This window comes from Anopheles marshallii, chromosome 2 (genome assembly GCF_943734725.1).
Source record: "Anopheles marshallii chromosome 2, idAnoMarsDA_429_01, whole genome shotgun sequence".
Lineage (NCBI taxonomy): Eukaryota > Metazoa > Arthropoda > Insecta > Diptera > Culicidae > Anopheles > Anopheles marshallii.
In genome coordinates this window covers 6,008,814-6,025,499 of record NC_071326.1, presented here as the reverse complement: position 1 = coordinate 6,025,499, position 16,686 = coordinate 6,008,814, and the positions used below count along the sequence as shown (strand labels likewise).

Genomic DNA, 16,686 nt, shown 5'->3' with positions numbered 1-16,686 from the left:
TAACAGTTATGTGAGGAATGCACAATCAAATCACGAAGGGTTCGAATTTAATTATATCGCCAATCAAATCAATATAATGTTCAAACCCAACTCAATATATTGCCCTTAACGTTCTGTAATGAAAAATTCCACAAAAAGGTAATTGCTTGCGAGGTAGCGAAAAGGGTTCGATCAACTACTGTTTGCTCGGTGCTGCGGTTGGAATGGTACGGGGACACTTTTTCAGCCGAATGCATGGACCGTTCGGTGCGAACTGCCGCACATAACCCTTCTTGCAGTAGCAACCTTTATAGCAAACGTCCGGACACGTAGTTTCATCCTCCAGGGCACACGTGCGCTGAACGCAAGAACCACAGCATTGATACTTCTCTTTCGCTGGACAGACTTCTGCAATGGGCGTGAAACAAAATAAATCAACACCGTTATGTTGCTGCCAACACACCTTCATTACCTTTAACGCATCCCGCTTTTTGGGCATGGATTGTGGCGAATCCTGCGATCGCTATAAAACAGAGAATTAAAGTCAACTGCATCGTTTCAACGTTACACTCGATCACGGTAGTACGGTATTGGTTTATAACCGAAAGGCCTCGAAGTGATGATATTTCCGCTTCAGCTTTTATGTTCTGTAGTTGTTGTTCGCACATCACACTGGTACAAGCTGAGCTAATTCATCTGAGCAAATATAAACAGTCGGGTTGTTTTGTTCCGTAGTCTGTTGTCTACTTGTTGTTGCCATTCTTACTGTTAGATGTTTACGCCTTCAGAAACCCGACAAGGAAGCATTTCAGGGTTTCCTGTGATTTTTTCAACAGCAACACGACAAGATGTTTTATAGCAAATATTTTACTGTAGACGCCTGGCGGGTATGCAATATTGTGTTCAAAATGGACAGCGACATTTAGGTGTCAAAGTTTTCGCTCCAGCAACGAAAGAAACGATCGCAATCAGACCTCTCGTCGAAAAACAACTCATTGTGTTTCATAAATGAGTATGTGGTAAATGTGTTAAAAGTAACATAAACAAAACTGCTTGCCCTTTTTGTCACAATAATTTATTAAAGCAATGTAGTCTCTGTTGTACGTGTTATGTATTTACAAGGTAGTGTTCATTCAATTTACAAGGTTCTGTTTCACCGGTTATAAAAGCTATATTTAAAAAGAAAAAACATCCCCAGTTAAACTATCTTTACAGGCTTACCCGTTTGATTGTTTCGTTAACATAATGCAATGTTGAATTCAACCAAACAACAAAACAATGATTTGCTTTACGCACGTTCGTTCCCTTATGAGCAAAAGTGTATACCCATACCAATAAATACAGATGCTAGTCCGGCCGCGTTAGAAACATTTTTTCCGGCCTTGCAATAAATTGCATTACAATACTATCATTATCATTACCATACGCGTCGTTGTAGTTGTTATTGTTGTTATTCTTCCGAACTTCTTTCCATCGTACGAATATCTATCACAACTAAGAATTATTCACAATTGTATTGTTTTGATTGATTTCTGAACTGCTTCCTCGTGCCGCGTTCTGGGTCCAAAGCGTAAAGGATGTATGTGTGCTGTGCCTATGGTTTAACCATTCCCACACACTGAGGAGGGGTTTGTATTGCTCTAGCAAAACATAAATAAACATATCACATTTATTAATTCGAGAGCAATGCTTATTAGCTTTTTTGTTTTCTCCTGCATGCAAGCACTTAATGAAACAACGATAAAGTCAAAAATATTGCACACACGTTCACGGTTGAGGGTTTCATTCAATTCGATGGATAGCAATACTTTGCATAAATGCACTATTGCAAATTACAAACGGGACACTCAGCTCACTGTGTGCTGGCTAGTCGTATTTTTGTTTTCCGTTTAGCAAACAGGGCTAGTAATAAGTTAGTCGTACATCTTCTCGTCCGTCCGGTGTGATCAGTGAAGTTTTTCCTTGCCCAAATGAACTATCCGCGAATTCAGATACAGTCGGGTCAGTGCGCGCAGTAGGTAAACGACTCCGATGAAAAATAGCATCTGGTCCAGGCAGTAGTACTGCAGGAAGCTGGAGGGAAAAAAAACATGGGAGCATTAATCTCTTTTCTACACAGCAAACATACTTAGACGGTCATTAGAGTACGACGTTTTTTTCTTCTTTTGTATGGTGCGCCAGCATCACTCACTTTAAATTGCGTGCCGGGGATTGCAAATGATAGGCACCATTGTGACGGATCACGTACTCCGTCCAGTAAATGGCCGTCTCGAGCGGTGTAGATCTTTGGTCTTTGAGTAGAATCTGTCGTCGCCTGAAGAGGAGTTAGAGGAAAAAAAGTTGAAATTTCCACTCCAACCTCCACGCTTCGTCCAAATACGGTTACTTACTTCGCTTCCCGGCGGTACCTGGGATCGTGGATAACCTTGTGGATGGCGCGTATCAACTTTTCGCTCGTTATCGTCTCCAGCTCCAGCCTGAGCGCATAGCCATCGGTGACGGCTTTCGCTGCATTCGCGTCATGGTCACAGAACACCGGCATCGTCACGATCGGCACACCGTGGTACACGGTTTCGAACATGCTGAGCAACCCACCGTGCGTTACGAATGCACGCAGCTTCCGATGGCCGAGAATGTCCTGCTGCGGTAACCACCGGGCAATTCGTACGTTTGTCGGCAGATCGGTGAGCAGTGCCGGACTCGCCTCGTACTTCCACAGCACCCGGTACGGTAGGCGAGCGAACGTCTGCACCAGCAGCTTGCGCAGGTGGTCCGGCATGTTGGCCGCCTTCACGGAGGAACCCATCGAGACGTAAATGAAGCCGGATTCACCCGCACCGGCAATGAAGTCTTCCAGGTCTTTCGGTAACGAAGACGCCGGTTTACAGTGAATGCACGCGATTTCTGCCACGTTCGGTAGCTGCGGCCGGGGATAGGTAACGGTGGCTTGTCCATTCTGCAGAATAAAGCTAACGTTGCGTCCCAGGCTCCAAATGTTCGGCACATCGGAACCGAGATGACGGCGAACCATGTGCTGTAGGTACATCATCGAGGGCTGCAAACGGAAACGGAAGGACCGGCGAACGATAATTGTTTAATATTGTGTTATTTCCGGCTATTGGAGGTTGGCGTTTGCGTGCCGGAGGTTCAATGTTTCGGGACAATCCATCGGAACGTGATGCGAAATTAATTATCTGTACTTTTCGGACGTTAGAAAGGACCAACAAAACTTGGTAAATCTACACAAGGATGCTGAGAAATACGCGATGCGAAGCGATTTTCTTACCCTTGACACCGGGGAAACCGGTCAAGAGGGCTTCTGAGCCGTCGGGACGATACCGGTGGCAACGTTTAGCTGCAAGGTGTCAGGGTTACCTGGTACGCATGCCGTACACGAACCTAGCTCCGGGGAGGACGAACATGGTAATTATACTATGTTTTACCAGCAGGCTCCAAAACTAGACCAAGACTAGCAAGATGCTTACGGTGTGTCACTGAAAACGGCGATGGCGGTGCGTACGCGTTAGGATGCCTGGACTAGAGGTCGTGTAGGTTCCACACATTTGCGCTGCACGGTTTCGCTACACTGCCTTTCCATCTTTCCAAACACGAACGACGTAACATCCAAGGGCGTCAGCCTTACCCGTCTTTCGCACTGCCGTTGTAATGTCGCCGTTGGATTGATAAACAGCAGCTTAAAATGAACGTCAAACGTGTGCCGTCGATGGCCGACCGACGAAGTTCTAATTTGCAGCATGTGTTATGCCGGGGATGTTGCCACTTGTGCGTAATATTTACCCATTTACACGCATGCCTCGTAAATCTCACCAGCAACGCGACTGTGAGATCAAACGTTACTAAACCAATAATTCTATCAATGCGGTAAAAAGTATCAATTTAATAAACTCGATCACATACCGCAACTCTCATTAGTGAGCGCTAATCCCTTCCCGCTAATGACCGGCGATGATTGATGTACCGAATGCGGAGTTACTACAGGAATTAGGAAACATTCTAGCGCATGATGATACAATTTTGCCACCCATCCGGTTTGAGGGTTGATTATTACAAGAACGTTATTATTCAACCGCCCCGCACGGAGTTGGTATAAAGTTTCATGCTAAACAGACAGCACAATGTCCACCCATTTCGGGTCAATATTTTCCTAACCCGGCACGTAATTGGTGAGCATTAACGCGGGATGGAAAGGTGAAGCCATTAAGCCGCACCGATCATGTCGATCTGGAATAATTAGTGATGTAATTATCTGTGACTGACCTGTGAAACCTGAGGCATATTTGACTGGCACAACATCGGCTAGGGCCGTGTTTGGACATTACGAGGGGGGAGGGCGTAGCAAAAAGGGGCAACATAAACGTGAAAGGAGTTCTCTAGAACGGTTACAGGCTGCAGCATATTACGGCGTTTAAATTAAACTCGCTTACCAAATTACGATACGCTATGACTAATTGCACAACGATATTCGAAGGATGGGCTCGCCTATTTTGTGTTCAATGGAGAATCAAAACCACTGCCAGTTTATGTTAGCAAAACCATTCACCAGACACTTCTGCCGTACACCGAACAAGTTTTCCGTCTCGGTGGCCATACTTACTGTGTAGACGGCATCAGCTATCAGCGTGTGGAATGTGTTTGATAGGCGCTCAAAGAAGTTCATGTCATCCGTAGCCGGCCGGTAGAAGACCGGTGTCGTAGAGTATGGTACCGGATTTCCGGCCCACGCCATCGTCCCAGTGTAGAACCCGACGGTGTTGATGTACATGAACGGCACGCCAAGTCGGTATACCAATCCCAGCGCACATTCCGGGAACGCTCCATCCAAGATCAATAGGTCAAACTTTCGGCCTAGCAGGTCCATCGTTTCCTTGTCCTCTAGCGTCGCATCGCACACCTGCAAAGAGATGGAAATGAAAACAATTGATAAGGAGATGTGGCATCTTCTACTCGTCTTGTTATAATAATCGACTGTTACCTAGGTAACGACAAACGAAACTAACAAAAAGTAAGAATCTGTACCTAAACTAACGAATAAGTACCAACGCTTTGTCACTTGTCTTCTGAAGAGAAAGGATCGTTCCAAAGCATCAAATCAATTTGCCTGAACGTGGCAAGAACTGGTACGTACATAGAGTGAGAAAGCAAAACATCACTCGAAACGGAACATCCACTCGTGACCATTCCTCGATGCCACGACTACGAGTGTTTGCCAGCTCCCTTGATTCAACTTTTTGCTAGTGGGGAATTGCAGGGGTTTTCAATTTGTTTGGTTATCCTTTGGTATCCACTTGACGATAGGATACTTGTGCGGTGATGGTTTGTGCATTGAAGCGATGACATTGTACGACCTGTGCCGGGGATTAGGAATGTGTGTACTTATGAAATTTTCTCAAAAGTTCACAGTTAGTGAACATCGTTAACTCCACAGATTGTTTTGGATGGGGTGTTGGGGCGAATATTGGAGAATGTGCTGGCTACAGATATATTAGACAATAATTTTACGTATACGACATGAACAGTCCCAAGTAGCCCATGTTGGTAATAAAACAGAAGCATAGATCCATCCATCCACAGCATGGCTTTGTTATGTACTCACACTTCAGTTGAGAAATCACTTCATGGAACTAAAACAGCTCGTCGACAGTTTGTATTGTGCAATATTTCCACGCGGCTGGCTGAGATGCAATCAATAAATAGACGACCCTGTACGATCGAGTCTCAGTGAAGCATAGTGCATTCGATAGCGAGAAGCTGCTGTTTCGCTTTGTCAGAAGATTCTGGCGGTAGTTTCATAACCGTTCGTTGAGTAGAGAAGCATACTCCAAAAATGAAACTGTTTGTGTCTTGCTGCGTTGCGTTGCTGGCTGCAATAATTGGGCGTTCAGATGCTCAGGACACGAAATATGCGCTTGGGCAAAACTATACTGGCGAACGCAATCGCGGAAGTCAACCCGAGGGGCGCTGTGTTCCAACAAGTAAGTGTTCGTCCAAAACAGGAGATTTTCCATTTTTCAATGGAAACTTTATCTTAGCTCAGGAATATTTGAGTGCGTCCTTCCTCAAAAGATTACTCCAGTACGTATATTAACATCATTATACGCTTGTGTTTTCTTATTTTAGAGGAGTGTGAGGTGGATGAGGAGTTCAACTGTTGTGGACCATGTTTTCAGCTGACCTGCTTCGGCACCCCAATCGAGTGCGGCGATCAGTGCTTCTCGGAGTGTTACTGTGCTGAGGGCTACGTACGAGAATTCCCCGGCGGGCGATGCATTCCGGAACTGTTTTGCCAAAGACCCGTATTGCCAATCCTGTCTGATTATGATGAAAGCTTATAATAAATAATGGGTTTCCTTTCTTGATGCTCACCAACTATTGTACGCGTTGTTAAAGAATTGTTTGTAGAATAGGTTGAAATCCTGATGTACAAACATTACAACGCCTTCGAGTCTTTACGCGTGTCGCCTCGAATGCGTGTCATTGTGTCTAGCCAACTGTGGGCAAACAGTGTATGCGATGACAAGAAACTGATTCCAGAAAATAATTGTCTGTTGAAACAGCTGAAGGACAAGACAAAGGCCTAACCTAACGGTTTAGTGAAGCGACTATAAAAATCTTGTACTGTCACCAAGAACCTCGTGAACAGTTTCTGGCCGTCAAACGCGTGTGCTTAAGGCGCTTTGGAAGAATAAATCCTTCGTTTTAGTTGTTCGCCATTTTCGACCATGAAGGTGTTTGTAGTTGCCCTGCTGGGGTTAGTGTTGTTGGCTGGTGTTGCGTACGCAGACAATGCGCCGGAGGAAATATCCTCCGAACAAACCGAAGTCGAAGAACCACCGTGCGAAGTCGGTAAGTTGTCTGCGAGTATGCGTATCGTTCGCCGCTAGAACAAACTAACACCTTCCCGTTCGGATTTCGTCAATTTCAGTGGAGAAATGTGACGGACAGTACGAAGAGTACAAATGTTGCGGAAAGTGCTTCCAACGATCGTGCTTTACCAAAAAAATCAATTGCGAACAGAAATGCACCAAAGGTTGCTACTGCATGGAGGGATTCGTCCGGGAGTATGAGGGAGGCAAATGTATGCCCAAGCGTCTCTGCCAAGTTTACCTACGCCGGGGCTTCAACAGCGGTTAAATTCTAAGCGAAGTTAGTGTATGATGCAGTACTGATGTAAAACCCCTTACGAAATATAGGCATATCTTTCATATTTCGAGGAAAATTATAATTACTTTTTATTCAATCGTGACACGCAGCATTTTTTAGATGAATAAAAGCACTGAAAAGTATTATCCCAGGAAACAAACATAACAGACTATAAATTGGTGAATAAATTGAACAAGAGATCTTTCAATCATGATCAGGATTACACTTTAACAAAAAAATTCAGCTTTTTCTTATAAATACCCATTCTGTTTCATGCACAACAACTGAACCTCTGATTGGGCTAGGAAGTTTTATCTTCAAGCAAAGCAAAGTTTATCTAAAGCACTATGTTCAGGAATTTGTTGTATCTGTTGGAGGTGATGGGCTCGTATCTGAGCCAAAGAACTCTTCTGAGCCCTCAAAAAAGTGTATCACATCACTGCACACTATGATAAACCATCCCAAGTCGTTTGATTAACTGAAACAACATTGACAAACTGTGAAAACATTCCACATAACGAATGGAGAACCGAAATGAGGTCATTTACTACAGTTTGATGTTACTAGCGAGAATGCGATAAACCAAGCGTAAACCTTTACCATTTTGCTGTGCTAAGACTGTTTTTTTTACAAACTGTTTTACCTTTACTTCCGCATCATTCGAATAAAATGCTTAAAATGAACATCATGAATTTCGGGTTACAAAAACACTTACCTGCCATGAATATCGGAAAGCATCCCACAGGGACAGGGGCATATCACCGCGCATCCGTGCACCGAGCAGATCCCAGTTCGTGTAGTTCCGAATGTACTCGACCAGCCCGGATGGTGTTACCTCTTGCAGACCGTGCAGCGTAAAGTCAGCCGGAAACCCGTTCAGAAACGTTATATTATGGCCACTGGTGAAGAAACGAACAATGTTGCTGGTTGAAAATTTGTGATGCAGAATGAGCTACTGGTTCGTAACATGGAACAATCGCAGTGTGCTAGTAGAACATTGGGCAAAACGGTTCCACTGTGCAGTTGTGTTTTGCACTGCTCGGTTTTAGATAGTTTGGAGGTTTACTATTTCACGTAAGTAGTCATCAGGGATAACATTATACCATCTACCGAGGAACCTAATGTTTAAATTGTTCAATGTGTTTTATAAAAGTATCGACTGAAACATTTGCTGGTTACCGCACAAATGAGCACATTGTTGCCAAGTAATGCCGATTAATTAAGAGGTTAAACGATTAGAATAATTGGAAGTGGTTAGCAACGATCTATGTTGCGATTTGATTAGTTAAATCCAGCATATATTTCAGGACCTATATAACGCATAATGTGTCGATCTTAATCATCGCTTTGGTATTTTATTACCATTCTAAATTTTATGTAACAATTATGTCAGCTTCTTCAATAGCTCAACAATTGATGCAGGCCTATTGCAGTGCCACTGTGTACACATATTTGGAATGTTGAAAAAGGTTTTAATATCTGTCTTGATCGTTCTTTGAATGCGGCTCAACAATACACCCGGTCTGGGTTCAAATCACAACTGGACCGAACGAGTTCTTAGGTATAACTCAAAAATAGGACAAGGTAAGTTAAATTAAGTATGTAAAATTAAGTAAATTATTAGGAAGTAAACATTCTATACAAAAAAAAAACTTCAACGCACATTAGAATTAGGATTGGAGTAGAACTATTGCAATTGCAGTTATTTATGGTGCGCTGTAACTCATTCGATATTGAGAAACAGATGTGATTTATAATCTGCCAAGAACTCCACCAAAAAACAAATACGGCGAGATGATGATTATTTCACACCATTATCGATTACAGAAGGATATTTGAAAATTTCCTAAACACCTAAAACAATATAATTGTTCTAGCGTATTACAACTGTGTTCCTAATTGAAAACAACTCGCTCTAACGCAGCTTCGCGTTTGATGGATTCGAAAGAACTCCCCACAACATACGACGTTTAGTTTGGCGTTTCGAGGGGTTATGCAATTACTCTTTTTTCATCCCGTTGGGGCATACCGAAGTCCGTGTGGTGAGGATTACACGCTGTATGATAACGAACCAAAGCTTTCGGTGAAGGGTTTGGTTTTTTTTGTCGTGTCGATCGTTAGAGTGAGCGTTGATGCTAACTGGCAGCTTTTCAATTAGCCATGAATCTTTCGTAGAGAGTCAGTTTGATGAAAAATGGGGAAAAAGCTCACCAAGAAAAACAGCTAACGACGATCAAAATTAATTCCACAGCGACTGCACGTGCCCTAGAACACTTGATCCAATAATCCAATTCCCGGGTTCACCGGTGCCGTAATAGCTTGTGTATCTACGCCCGAGACCAACCGCGTTCCGGTGCAGTACCTTTGCAGTGGACGCACAAACTGTCGGGCTGTAAGCTTACTTTAACACCGTTAACGATCTAACCTACGCCAGGTTGTTAGTACCTACCGTGGAATGAGCCCCTTTGCCAGCTCCAGGAACGGGATCTTGTGGGATTTGGTGCCACCCATCGTGATCATCAGTATGTCGGAACCGGAACAGCATGATGCGGCCAGCAGTCCCGCCAGCAGCAGGATCCGCAGTGTCATGGTTTTGTGCTAGTTGATGGTGGCTGTTTTTTAGAAATGGGGAAAAGAACATAAAACGGAAAAAAGTCAAAGGTACAGATTTTTACAGCGAAACGGATGCGAACGACGTTTCACAAAGTATCGTTTTATTCTACAGCAAATGGGTTCAGATTGATTTGTGGCATTTATAAATTGTCCATTAAACTGCTAACCGTTACGAACTGAAACCGGGCCGAGCTGTTGGCAAACTGTCGAAAGTCCTCTTCAGAATACATCGACCAACACAAAGTAATCGATGGTGCGTTTAAATGTAATCTTCCAAATTGTTAATTCCACATGTTGCATCAATTGATTTCATCTCTACATTGGATATGATGATATGCTGCAATTAAAACTTATCGTTGAGTACACACTTGGTTGCAAAACAAAACAATTTTGTGCTAACGTTAATCGCACTGTCACTGACATCGTGCTCCGCAAGTGTTGTGTTTAATCAACGAATTGTTTCAATATCGTTTACATTGTGAAATTGACCGTTGCTGCAACAAAATAGGTCGAATGTCAATAAAAAGAACAAACTTACAAAAGCATTTATGATGCTGATGGCATGGAATTTACTTGCAATTAAATTGTACAATAAAACGATTGCATTTTCATTTTCGTCCATTTTTTTTTCATAGTTACTACTACTAACACAAATAATAATCATACAGTATCACGTTAGTTGACATAATATCCGCTAACGTTACGTCGTGAGGGACTGTAATAATGCAGTATATAAACTAACATTATTTTTAAATAAAGTCGCATAACTATTATAAGCCTTGAAAGCTCGTTAGAAGATTTGCCATCTTCACGATGCTTGACGATAATTGTCGTCTAATCTATCATCTGGAAAACTTACGACTTTTGATAATAAAGGAAAGACAACTACTTTTTAAGTGGGGTTTTAAATTACTGCAATTAGCTTGATATTTTATATGCATCATTATATTAAACTGAGCATTTGCTATCCAATGCTTCAATTTGCTCAGTATAGGTACAGGGTTGTTGTTCAAATTATCACTGCAAACTAGAGGTATTTAAGTGTTTCAAAACTATGCTAAAAATTATACTACCGTATTTGAAGTAAACAAACACATTGTTGCGATTAAACCCTAGTGCTGACACTGTCATATATAAAACGATACCATACACCAAGAAACTCAAACTGTTCCTAGTCTGTAACACTTCCTGGTGTAAAACGACATATAGACAACATTTCGAGTCCGTCGTCCAATTTTATTTAAAAATATTTTTTAAAGTGTCTTCTAGAAGTTCATAGGTATCAATAAAATCGTTACCTTAACAGTGACAACTATCTCAAAATCATCGCTTTGAAAGCGATATTCGTGATCTTCTATATGCATTTCGAGAAAACTAGTGCGCAGGAGGCCATCGCAGAGACTCTGTATAGCGAAGTTCTACGTGACAATAGATGAAAATTGTAGAAAGGGAAATGCACTTTCTAGATGATGTTCGATTAATTAAGCTGTTCAGTGGGATTCAGGATGAGTCCATGCTTATAGCACCAAGAAATATCGTTCTGTTCCACAGTCTACGATTGGCGCGTTATTCAACCGCAGCTGATAAATTTGTGGTACTCCGTGTGCGTCACTGTGGAAAACGTGGCGGACGACCCAGATACTAGTCCTAAGCGTATGATTATCTGCGTTCGCATCAGTAATGGTCATTTTTTGTTCGGTGTTAGTTGGGATACATTACTCATGCTTTTGTAGGAAATTGCCTACACAACAGGTGATGAGAAGGGGCGCAATGACCCACAAAATCAATGTGTACTAAAAAATCTATCTTTATAAATCTGCCTACAGTTTTCAAATCAAATGCAAAGAAGCTTGCCATTTCCCACATTAGTAGTTGTTTTGATCAAATTTCAAGCATACGTGAACCAATTTCGTTGAAGGTTTTATTTGCACAACTGTGGGACGGTTCCACTGTTAGCTCTAGTGCAGTTGTAGAAAAGTGGGTTTGTCAGTCGCAGTGGGCTTCTGTCTACTATCGAGAGTGATACAGGATGAGATACGAAACTTTACTAAAAATCTCTTTACTGTTAGTTTTTATTACATTTGTTGATGCGAAACGGTGGGCAAGCCTCACATTTTCCGATCCTTGCTTGGAAAAACCCTGTGAGTGTCAGTTAGTATATGGTGTTTTGAACTTGCCACATTAAGGCATAACCTTTTCAATTTCGTATGCTTCAGTGGGAAAATAAAAAGAAAGTGTTCTAAAATGCATTTCTCACTTTTACTCTTTACAAAGTGTGCCCAAACAATGAAGAATTCATCTGCTGTGGAACGTGTGTCGAGCCAACCTGTTTCAAACCGAACCCCAGGAAAGTGTGTCCCACTGTGTGCATGGCGGGATGCTTCTGCAAACCAAACTACATACGTCGTGTGATTGGGGGACCGTGTGTTTTAGCGGACAGTTGCCCACAACCCAGGAAAGTAACTAAGCAACCTTGAGCCGTTGTCACTGAAGTGAGGTTGAATATGTTATAAAATTATTTGTTTTGATATAAATTTAAACAAAAAACGGTTATTTTAATACGTACTCTTTAACGAAACGATGATTGGCTGTGGTTGTTTTTAATTTTATTGAGAACGCTATCCGATTTGAAGTAATGCAAATCGGTAATCTATCGATAGCCAGCCATTTAGACATCGAGACAAGCAAAAGTATATAACAAATATCAACCCAAATGATAAGATACAGATGAACATGTGTTACACGGCATCATAGAGTTTAACGCTTAATTGGTGACCGTATACTTCATGAGTGATTTGGCAGCCAACTACGGCAACACCTCAAAATCGATACTTGAATTGAATTGAACACTTTTGAATTGTGAATTGTGTGTGAATGTTTTCCATCGTTTCGAATATTTTGAATATTCCAAACCCTTGCACTTTGTCAGAATTAACTCTGATGACAGATATAGTTGATCGTAACCTTTAGTAAACTTGACCATACAATTGATACAAAAGGCCCAAAAAGACAAATGAATTTAAATAATAACTTCGTAAGTATTAGTAGAAATATTCCATTTAGTAATGCATTTACAATACTTGCCTGTTTGCCCAGTTTCTAATTTTCACAACACAGTAAACCGTACGATTATGTACAATAAAGCGAAAAAAGTTAGTTCCAACGAATAATTCTTTGAAATTCATGACTACTGATTGAAATAAAACGTCACCACCGATATTGCTGCTTTTCCACAATGTTCTAATCGTTCTGCACGAGAAACCGCTAAAACAACAATGTAAATGCACTGGATCATGTAGAAGCAGCTGCAAATTGTTTGTAAAAGAAGTTTCTCTTTCACAAAATGATACGTTGGTTACAAGAATGGACAGATTTTCACTGTGAGAGAGGTGCATCCACATCATTCGATCATAGTCTTCATGCTGCTACTCTTTAAAAAACCAATTTTTTACACAAATATTGATTTAATCTGCAAAAAACAGTACTCCCAATAAGTACTGTAACAACACAGCTTCTGCAACAAAAACGTGAAAAACAGGAAGGAATTCGACACTCCACCACACAAACATGTATTTGCTACGTTTTGTTGTTTTCATTGTTCAGTTGTGCACAACACTGTCGGTTTGCTGGTTAAAACTGAGGATATAAAACGCAATTCCTGACAAGATACACTTATCGTTGACCAGTGAAAATGAAGCTTCTGTTAGTGTTTTCCGTGCTGCTGCTCGCTGGCAGCCTCGAGGCCGAGCGCTGTATTCCAAGTAAGAATATAAGCGTCCCTTACGATAAAGTTCTGCAGTTTCTAACGCACTCACATATCCTTCCAGAGAAATGCCCGGCCAATGAAGTTTGGAGCTGTTGTCCGCCCTGCCCTCAAAGGTACTGCACTCCAAAACAAATCAGATGCCCCGCTGTTTGCAGACCGGCATGCACCTGCCAAACGGGATTCGTTAGGGACGATGCGTCTGGCAAATGCATTCGCGAAAAGATGTGCTTCGTTACAAAACCTCCGCAGTAAATGGAAAACATTCACCATAGTTGTGTTTTCCCACTGATATGATAACCCGTTTAACCTGTTTGGAGCGCATTATTATCAAAAATATAATACATGAGTTGTAGGTGAGCGCTGCAGTTGCATTAACTATACCATCTTTTCTTGTGTGTATCTTTTTGAAAAAAGTGTTTTGATGGACATAATTTTTTAGAGTGACGGGACAGTAAATGTATAAAGAAACAGAATATTGATTATGTTTAACGTACAAGAGTCGGTGGATATCTCTGAATCGGTCGGATAGCATACGAAATCACAGCCAAATCAATTCGTTAGACACTGTTTGAAGAGTGTTAAAGCTTACGCTCGTCCTTGATGTACTAATGAAGATGCACTCATCACAAGGAGAAAGACAACCAAAACATCATACAATAAGGTAAATTAGAATGGCGTTAAACATAACGAGATAGCATGTACTGCTGTGCCACGTACGTGTCTGTCAGATATTGTTCCACGAAATGAAATATATTCGTTCTGCTCGCGAATTCACTTAACTAGACGATCGTTTTTCACAATCGTAATGTAAGTATGGGAGTGGTGCATCCACTTCAATCGATCATTATTTTCACGAAACCTTAACTTTCTTGTTGTTTTTTTTGCGTTACAGGCATTTAGGTAAATATTTATTCAATCTGCAGGCACGGTACGAATGCCGAATGAAGAAGTAGCTACTTAATACCAGGACCTCCACGTTAGCACTTATCTGTATCGTTTCCTTGTTTTCATTGCTCAGTTGTGCCGGGTCGGGACGTTGGGGATATAAAACTCAAACACAGATGAGCTACACGTATCATTTGCTGGTTAAAATGAAGCTTTTGCTAGTGCTTTCCGTGCTACTTCTTGCTGGTTGCCTCGAGGCCAGCCGTTGCATTCCGAGTAAGATATTTTTTTTTGGCCTGGTTGGGTAACAAGATCCAGTCCTTATGCACTAATTATGGTTTTATCGTTTTTTTTTGTACAGAACGGTGTCCCAGAAATGAAGTTTATAACTGTTGTGCGCCCTGCCCGGATAAGTATTGTACCCCAACGGATATAAAATGTCCCACTGTTTGTAAACCAGCGTGCGTCTGTCGTAAGGGTTTTGCCAGGCAATTCGTATATGGCGACTGTATTCTGGAGAAACAGTGTACAGGCACAATAAAATCGTAACATTTTGATATTATGAAGGCACGCAAAAAAAAATCCTTTTAAAGCCATGTAGGTGAATTATTAAGGAGAATAAAATGCATCAACTATAGACATTCGCACATTTCTTGGAAAAAATAACATTTATCCAAAAATTGCTAATGCTTTTCCTGCTTTCCATATTGGTGGTGCAAACACTGCTTCTTTATTCGTCAATTGAGCATAACATTTACTAAAAGTCTGCATGACAATGCTTCTGTTTTCGATGTTTCATTCAATTTGCATGTAAAAACGGTGTTGAAACTGCTACGTGAACTGCATTTGATTGTGATGCTTCCAGTATTCTGCCGTCGCTAGAATGATGTGTCTGCATGAAAATAATGCCCAGCAGCCCAAGCTTGAAACATTCAAATTCAAGGCGAAGACGAATGTACATTTACACAAGTGTATAAGGCGAGAAGGTACAGACACGCGTGAAGAATAACAGCTGAAGAAACGGAAAAAATAGTCAAAAACGTATTGTTTCCAGAAGAATAATGCATATCGGAGGAGGATCTTATCTTCAATATCTTCGATGAGATGGAATATCCATTCTTTGTCAGCATGGACATGAAGAATTTTGCCAAAACTATCTCCCGTTAGCTCTAAAATGCACACTCGCTTGAAGAACAGTGGTACATTAAAGCGCTCTTTTACCGACGACGATCGATCGACAAGCGACAAATGTTGGAAACTGTTACCAACGACAGCACTGCCTTTTTCGCAAAAGCTCCCGCCCGGAGTTTCGCCACGAGAACAAACAGACATCGATTACCGATTTGCACAGCTGAAGTGTGAAGCTTCGTCGCCGTGTTCTACATGCCTTCGGGATTATAATCGATATTGCTGAGTTTGAATTGAAACTGGCACTGTGTCGTGTGAAGCTGCTCGTCGAATCCATCCGACACTCAACGTTCAAACGGAATGAATTGGGCGATCATTGTGCTATTTGCTGCCGGGTGCGGAATTTGTGTCGCTCAGACCACCACCACGAGCAAACCTCCCGGTACGACTCAACCGAGCAAACCCGAACCGAAAGGACTAATTCCATTGACGGCAGGAGCGAAATGTCCCATACGTAAGTGAAAACCGGGATTTGGATACACCTTGGAATGACGGATCCGGTACGGAATTTCTAAACTCAATCTGTTGCACAACCCTTCTTTTTCCCTTCCTGACAGGCACCTGTCGACGCAATGAGGTACTGAGAACATGTGGATTGTGCTACGACAATACTTGTTCCGGTCAGGCAATAGCGAAATGTCAGAAAATTTGTTACTGCGGCTGTTATTGCAAGGTTGGTTACATAAGGACGACTACCGATGGACCGTGTGTTCTACCGAAGCAGTGTCCAATACTTCCGATAGGATAGGCGATAGAAAAAAGTAATAAAATATAAATAGGGTTGGTGCACAAAGTGCTCAGCAATTGAATTTTATTTACTAATGAGGTTTGGATGGGCAAAGTTCACAAAATTGGTGACGCGTGTAGGTAATAGCCATTTAAACGCTTCGCGCAAAAAGCAAATTGGTTTTTGATCGCTTTGACAATTACTACCATTTTAAATGATCGTTTCGTGTGTTTAACGGGAAATGGTACGATCGTTTATAATTACAGTGGAACACCGTTTATCGTAGTAATGCGCGGTTCGACCATGGCTGGATGATTGATATAACTATTTTCTGATAAATATTCATGTTTATTAAGGTAGCAAAACC

At 41.7% G+C, this 16,686-nt stretch overlaps 5 protein-coding genes across 5 annotated transcripts; 3 read left to right on the top strand and 2 right to left on the bottom strand.

Moving 5' to 3' along the window:
• Positions 1-175: 175 nt before the first annotated feature.
• Positions 176-533, bottom strand: LOC128709268 (chymotrypsin-elastase inhibitor ixodidin-like). The gene is made up of 2 exons (XM_053804256.1): positions 452-533; positions 176-387 (listed from the first exon to the last, which is right to left on the bottom strand). Exons 1-2 carry the CDS (start codon positions 531-533, stop codon positions 176-178), a joined length of 294 nt encoding a protein of 97 aa, XP_053660231.1.
• A 1,392-nt stretch (positions 534-1,925) lies between these two features.
• On the bottom strand, positions 1,926-9,729 carry LOC128707920 (UDP-glucosyltransferase 2). The gene is made up of 6 exons (XM_053802877.1): positions 9,590-9,729; positions 7,856-8,039; positions 4,595-4,891; positions 2,370-3,034; positions 2,171-2,293; positions 1,926-2,052 (listed from the first exon to the last, which is right to left on the bottom strand). The coding sequence occupies exons 1-6, from the start codon at positions 9,727-9,729 to the stop codon at positions 1,926-1,928; spliced, it is 1,536 nt and encodes a 511-aa protein (XP_053658852.1).
• On the top strand, positions 5,825-6,332 carry LOC128707921 (uncharacterized). The gene is made up of 2 exons (XM_053802878.1): positions 5,825-5,972; positions 6,118-6,332. The coding sequence occupies exons 1-2, from the start codon at positions 5,825-5,827 to the stop codon at positions 6,330-6,332; spliced, it is 363 nt and encodes a 120-aa protein (XP_053658853.1).
• LOC128707922 (chymotrypsin-elastase inhibitor ixodidin-like) lies at positions 6,720-7,131 on the top strand. Its single transcript, XM_053802880.1, has 2 exons — positions 6,720-6,843; positions 6,923-7,131. The coding sequence occupies exons 1-2, from the start codon at positions 6,720-6,722 to the stop codon at positions 7,129-7,131; spliced, it is 333 nt and encodes a 110-aa protein (XP_053658855.1).
• A 3,715-nt stretch (positions 9,730-13,444) lies between the features above and the next one.
• LOC128709685 (zonadhesin-like) lies at positions 13,445-16,340 on the top strand. The gene is made up of 4 exons (XM_053804695.1): positions 13,445-13,514; positions 13,581-13,767; positions 15,853-16,046; positions 16,150-16,340. The coding sequence occupies exons 1-4, from the start codon at positions 13,445-13,447 to the stop codon at positions 16,338-16,340; spliced, it is 642 nt and encodes a 213-aa protein (XP_053660670.1).
• The last annotated feature ends 346 nt before the right edge of the window (positions 16,341-16,686 follow it).

Bases quoted from the DNA above. Each gene is read 5' to 3' on its own strand.
- LOC128707922 (XM_053802880.1), top strand. From the start codon at position 6,720: ATGAAGGTGTTTGTAGTTGCCCTGCTGGGGTTAGTGTTGTTGGCTGGT. The intron at 6,844-6,922 runs GTAAGTTGTCTG...CGTCAATTTCAG, and splicing joins AGAACCACCGTGCGAAGTCG to TGGAGAAATGTGACGGACAG.
- LOC128707920 (XM_053802877.1), bottom strand. From the start codon at position 9,729: ATGACACTGCGGATCCTGCTGCTGGCGGGACTGCTGGCCGCATCATGC. The intron at 3,035-4,594 runs GTAAGTATGGCC...TTCCGTTTGCAG, and splicing joins TAGCTGATGCCGTCTACACA to CCCTCGATGATGTACCTACA. The intron at 2,053-2,170 runs GTGAGTGATGCT...TTTTCCCTCCAG, and splicing joins TCCCCGGCACGCAATTTAAA to CTTCCTGCAGTACTACTGCC.
- LOC128707921 (XM_053802878.1), top strand. From the start codon at position 5,825: ATGAAACTGTTTGTGTCTTGCTGCGTTGCGTTGCTGGCTGCAATAATT. The intron at 5,973-6,117 runs GTAAGTGTTCGT...TTCTTATTTTAG, and splicing joins GGGGCGCTGTGTTCCAACAA to AGGAGTGTGAGGTGGATGAG.
- LOC128709685 (XM_053804695.1), top strand. From the start codon at position 13,445: ATGAAGCTTCTGTTAGTGTTTTCCGTGCTGCTGCTCGCTGGCAGCCTC. The intron at 13,515-13,580 runs GTAAGAATATAA...ATATCCTTCCAG, and splicing joins GGCCGAGCGCTGTATTCCAA to AGAAATGCCCGGCCAATGAA. The intron at 13,768-15,852 runs GTAAATGGAAAA...TGTCGTGTGAAG, and splicing joins TTCGTTACAAAACCTCCGCA to CTGCTCGTCGAATCCATCCG.
- LOC128709268 (XM_053804256.1), bottom strand. From the start codon at position 533: ATGCAGTTGACTTTAATTCTCTGTTTTATAGCGATCGCAGGATTCGCC. The intron at 388-451 runs GTAATGAAGGTG...CGCCCATTGCAG, and splicing joins AAAAGCGGGATGCGTTAAAG to AAGTCTGTCCAGCGAAAGAG.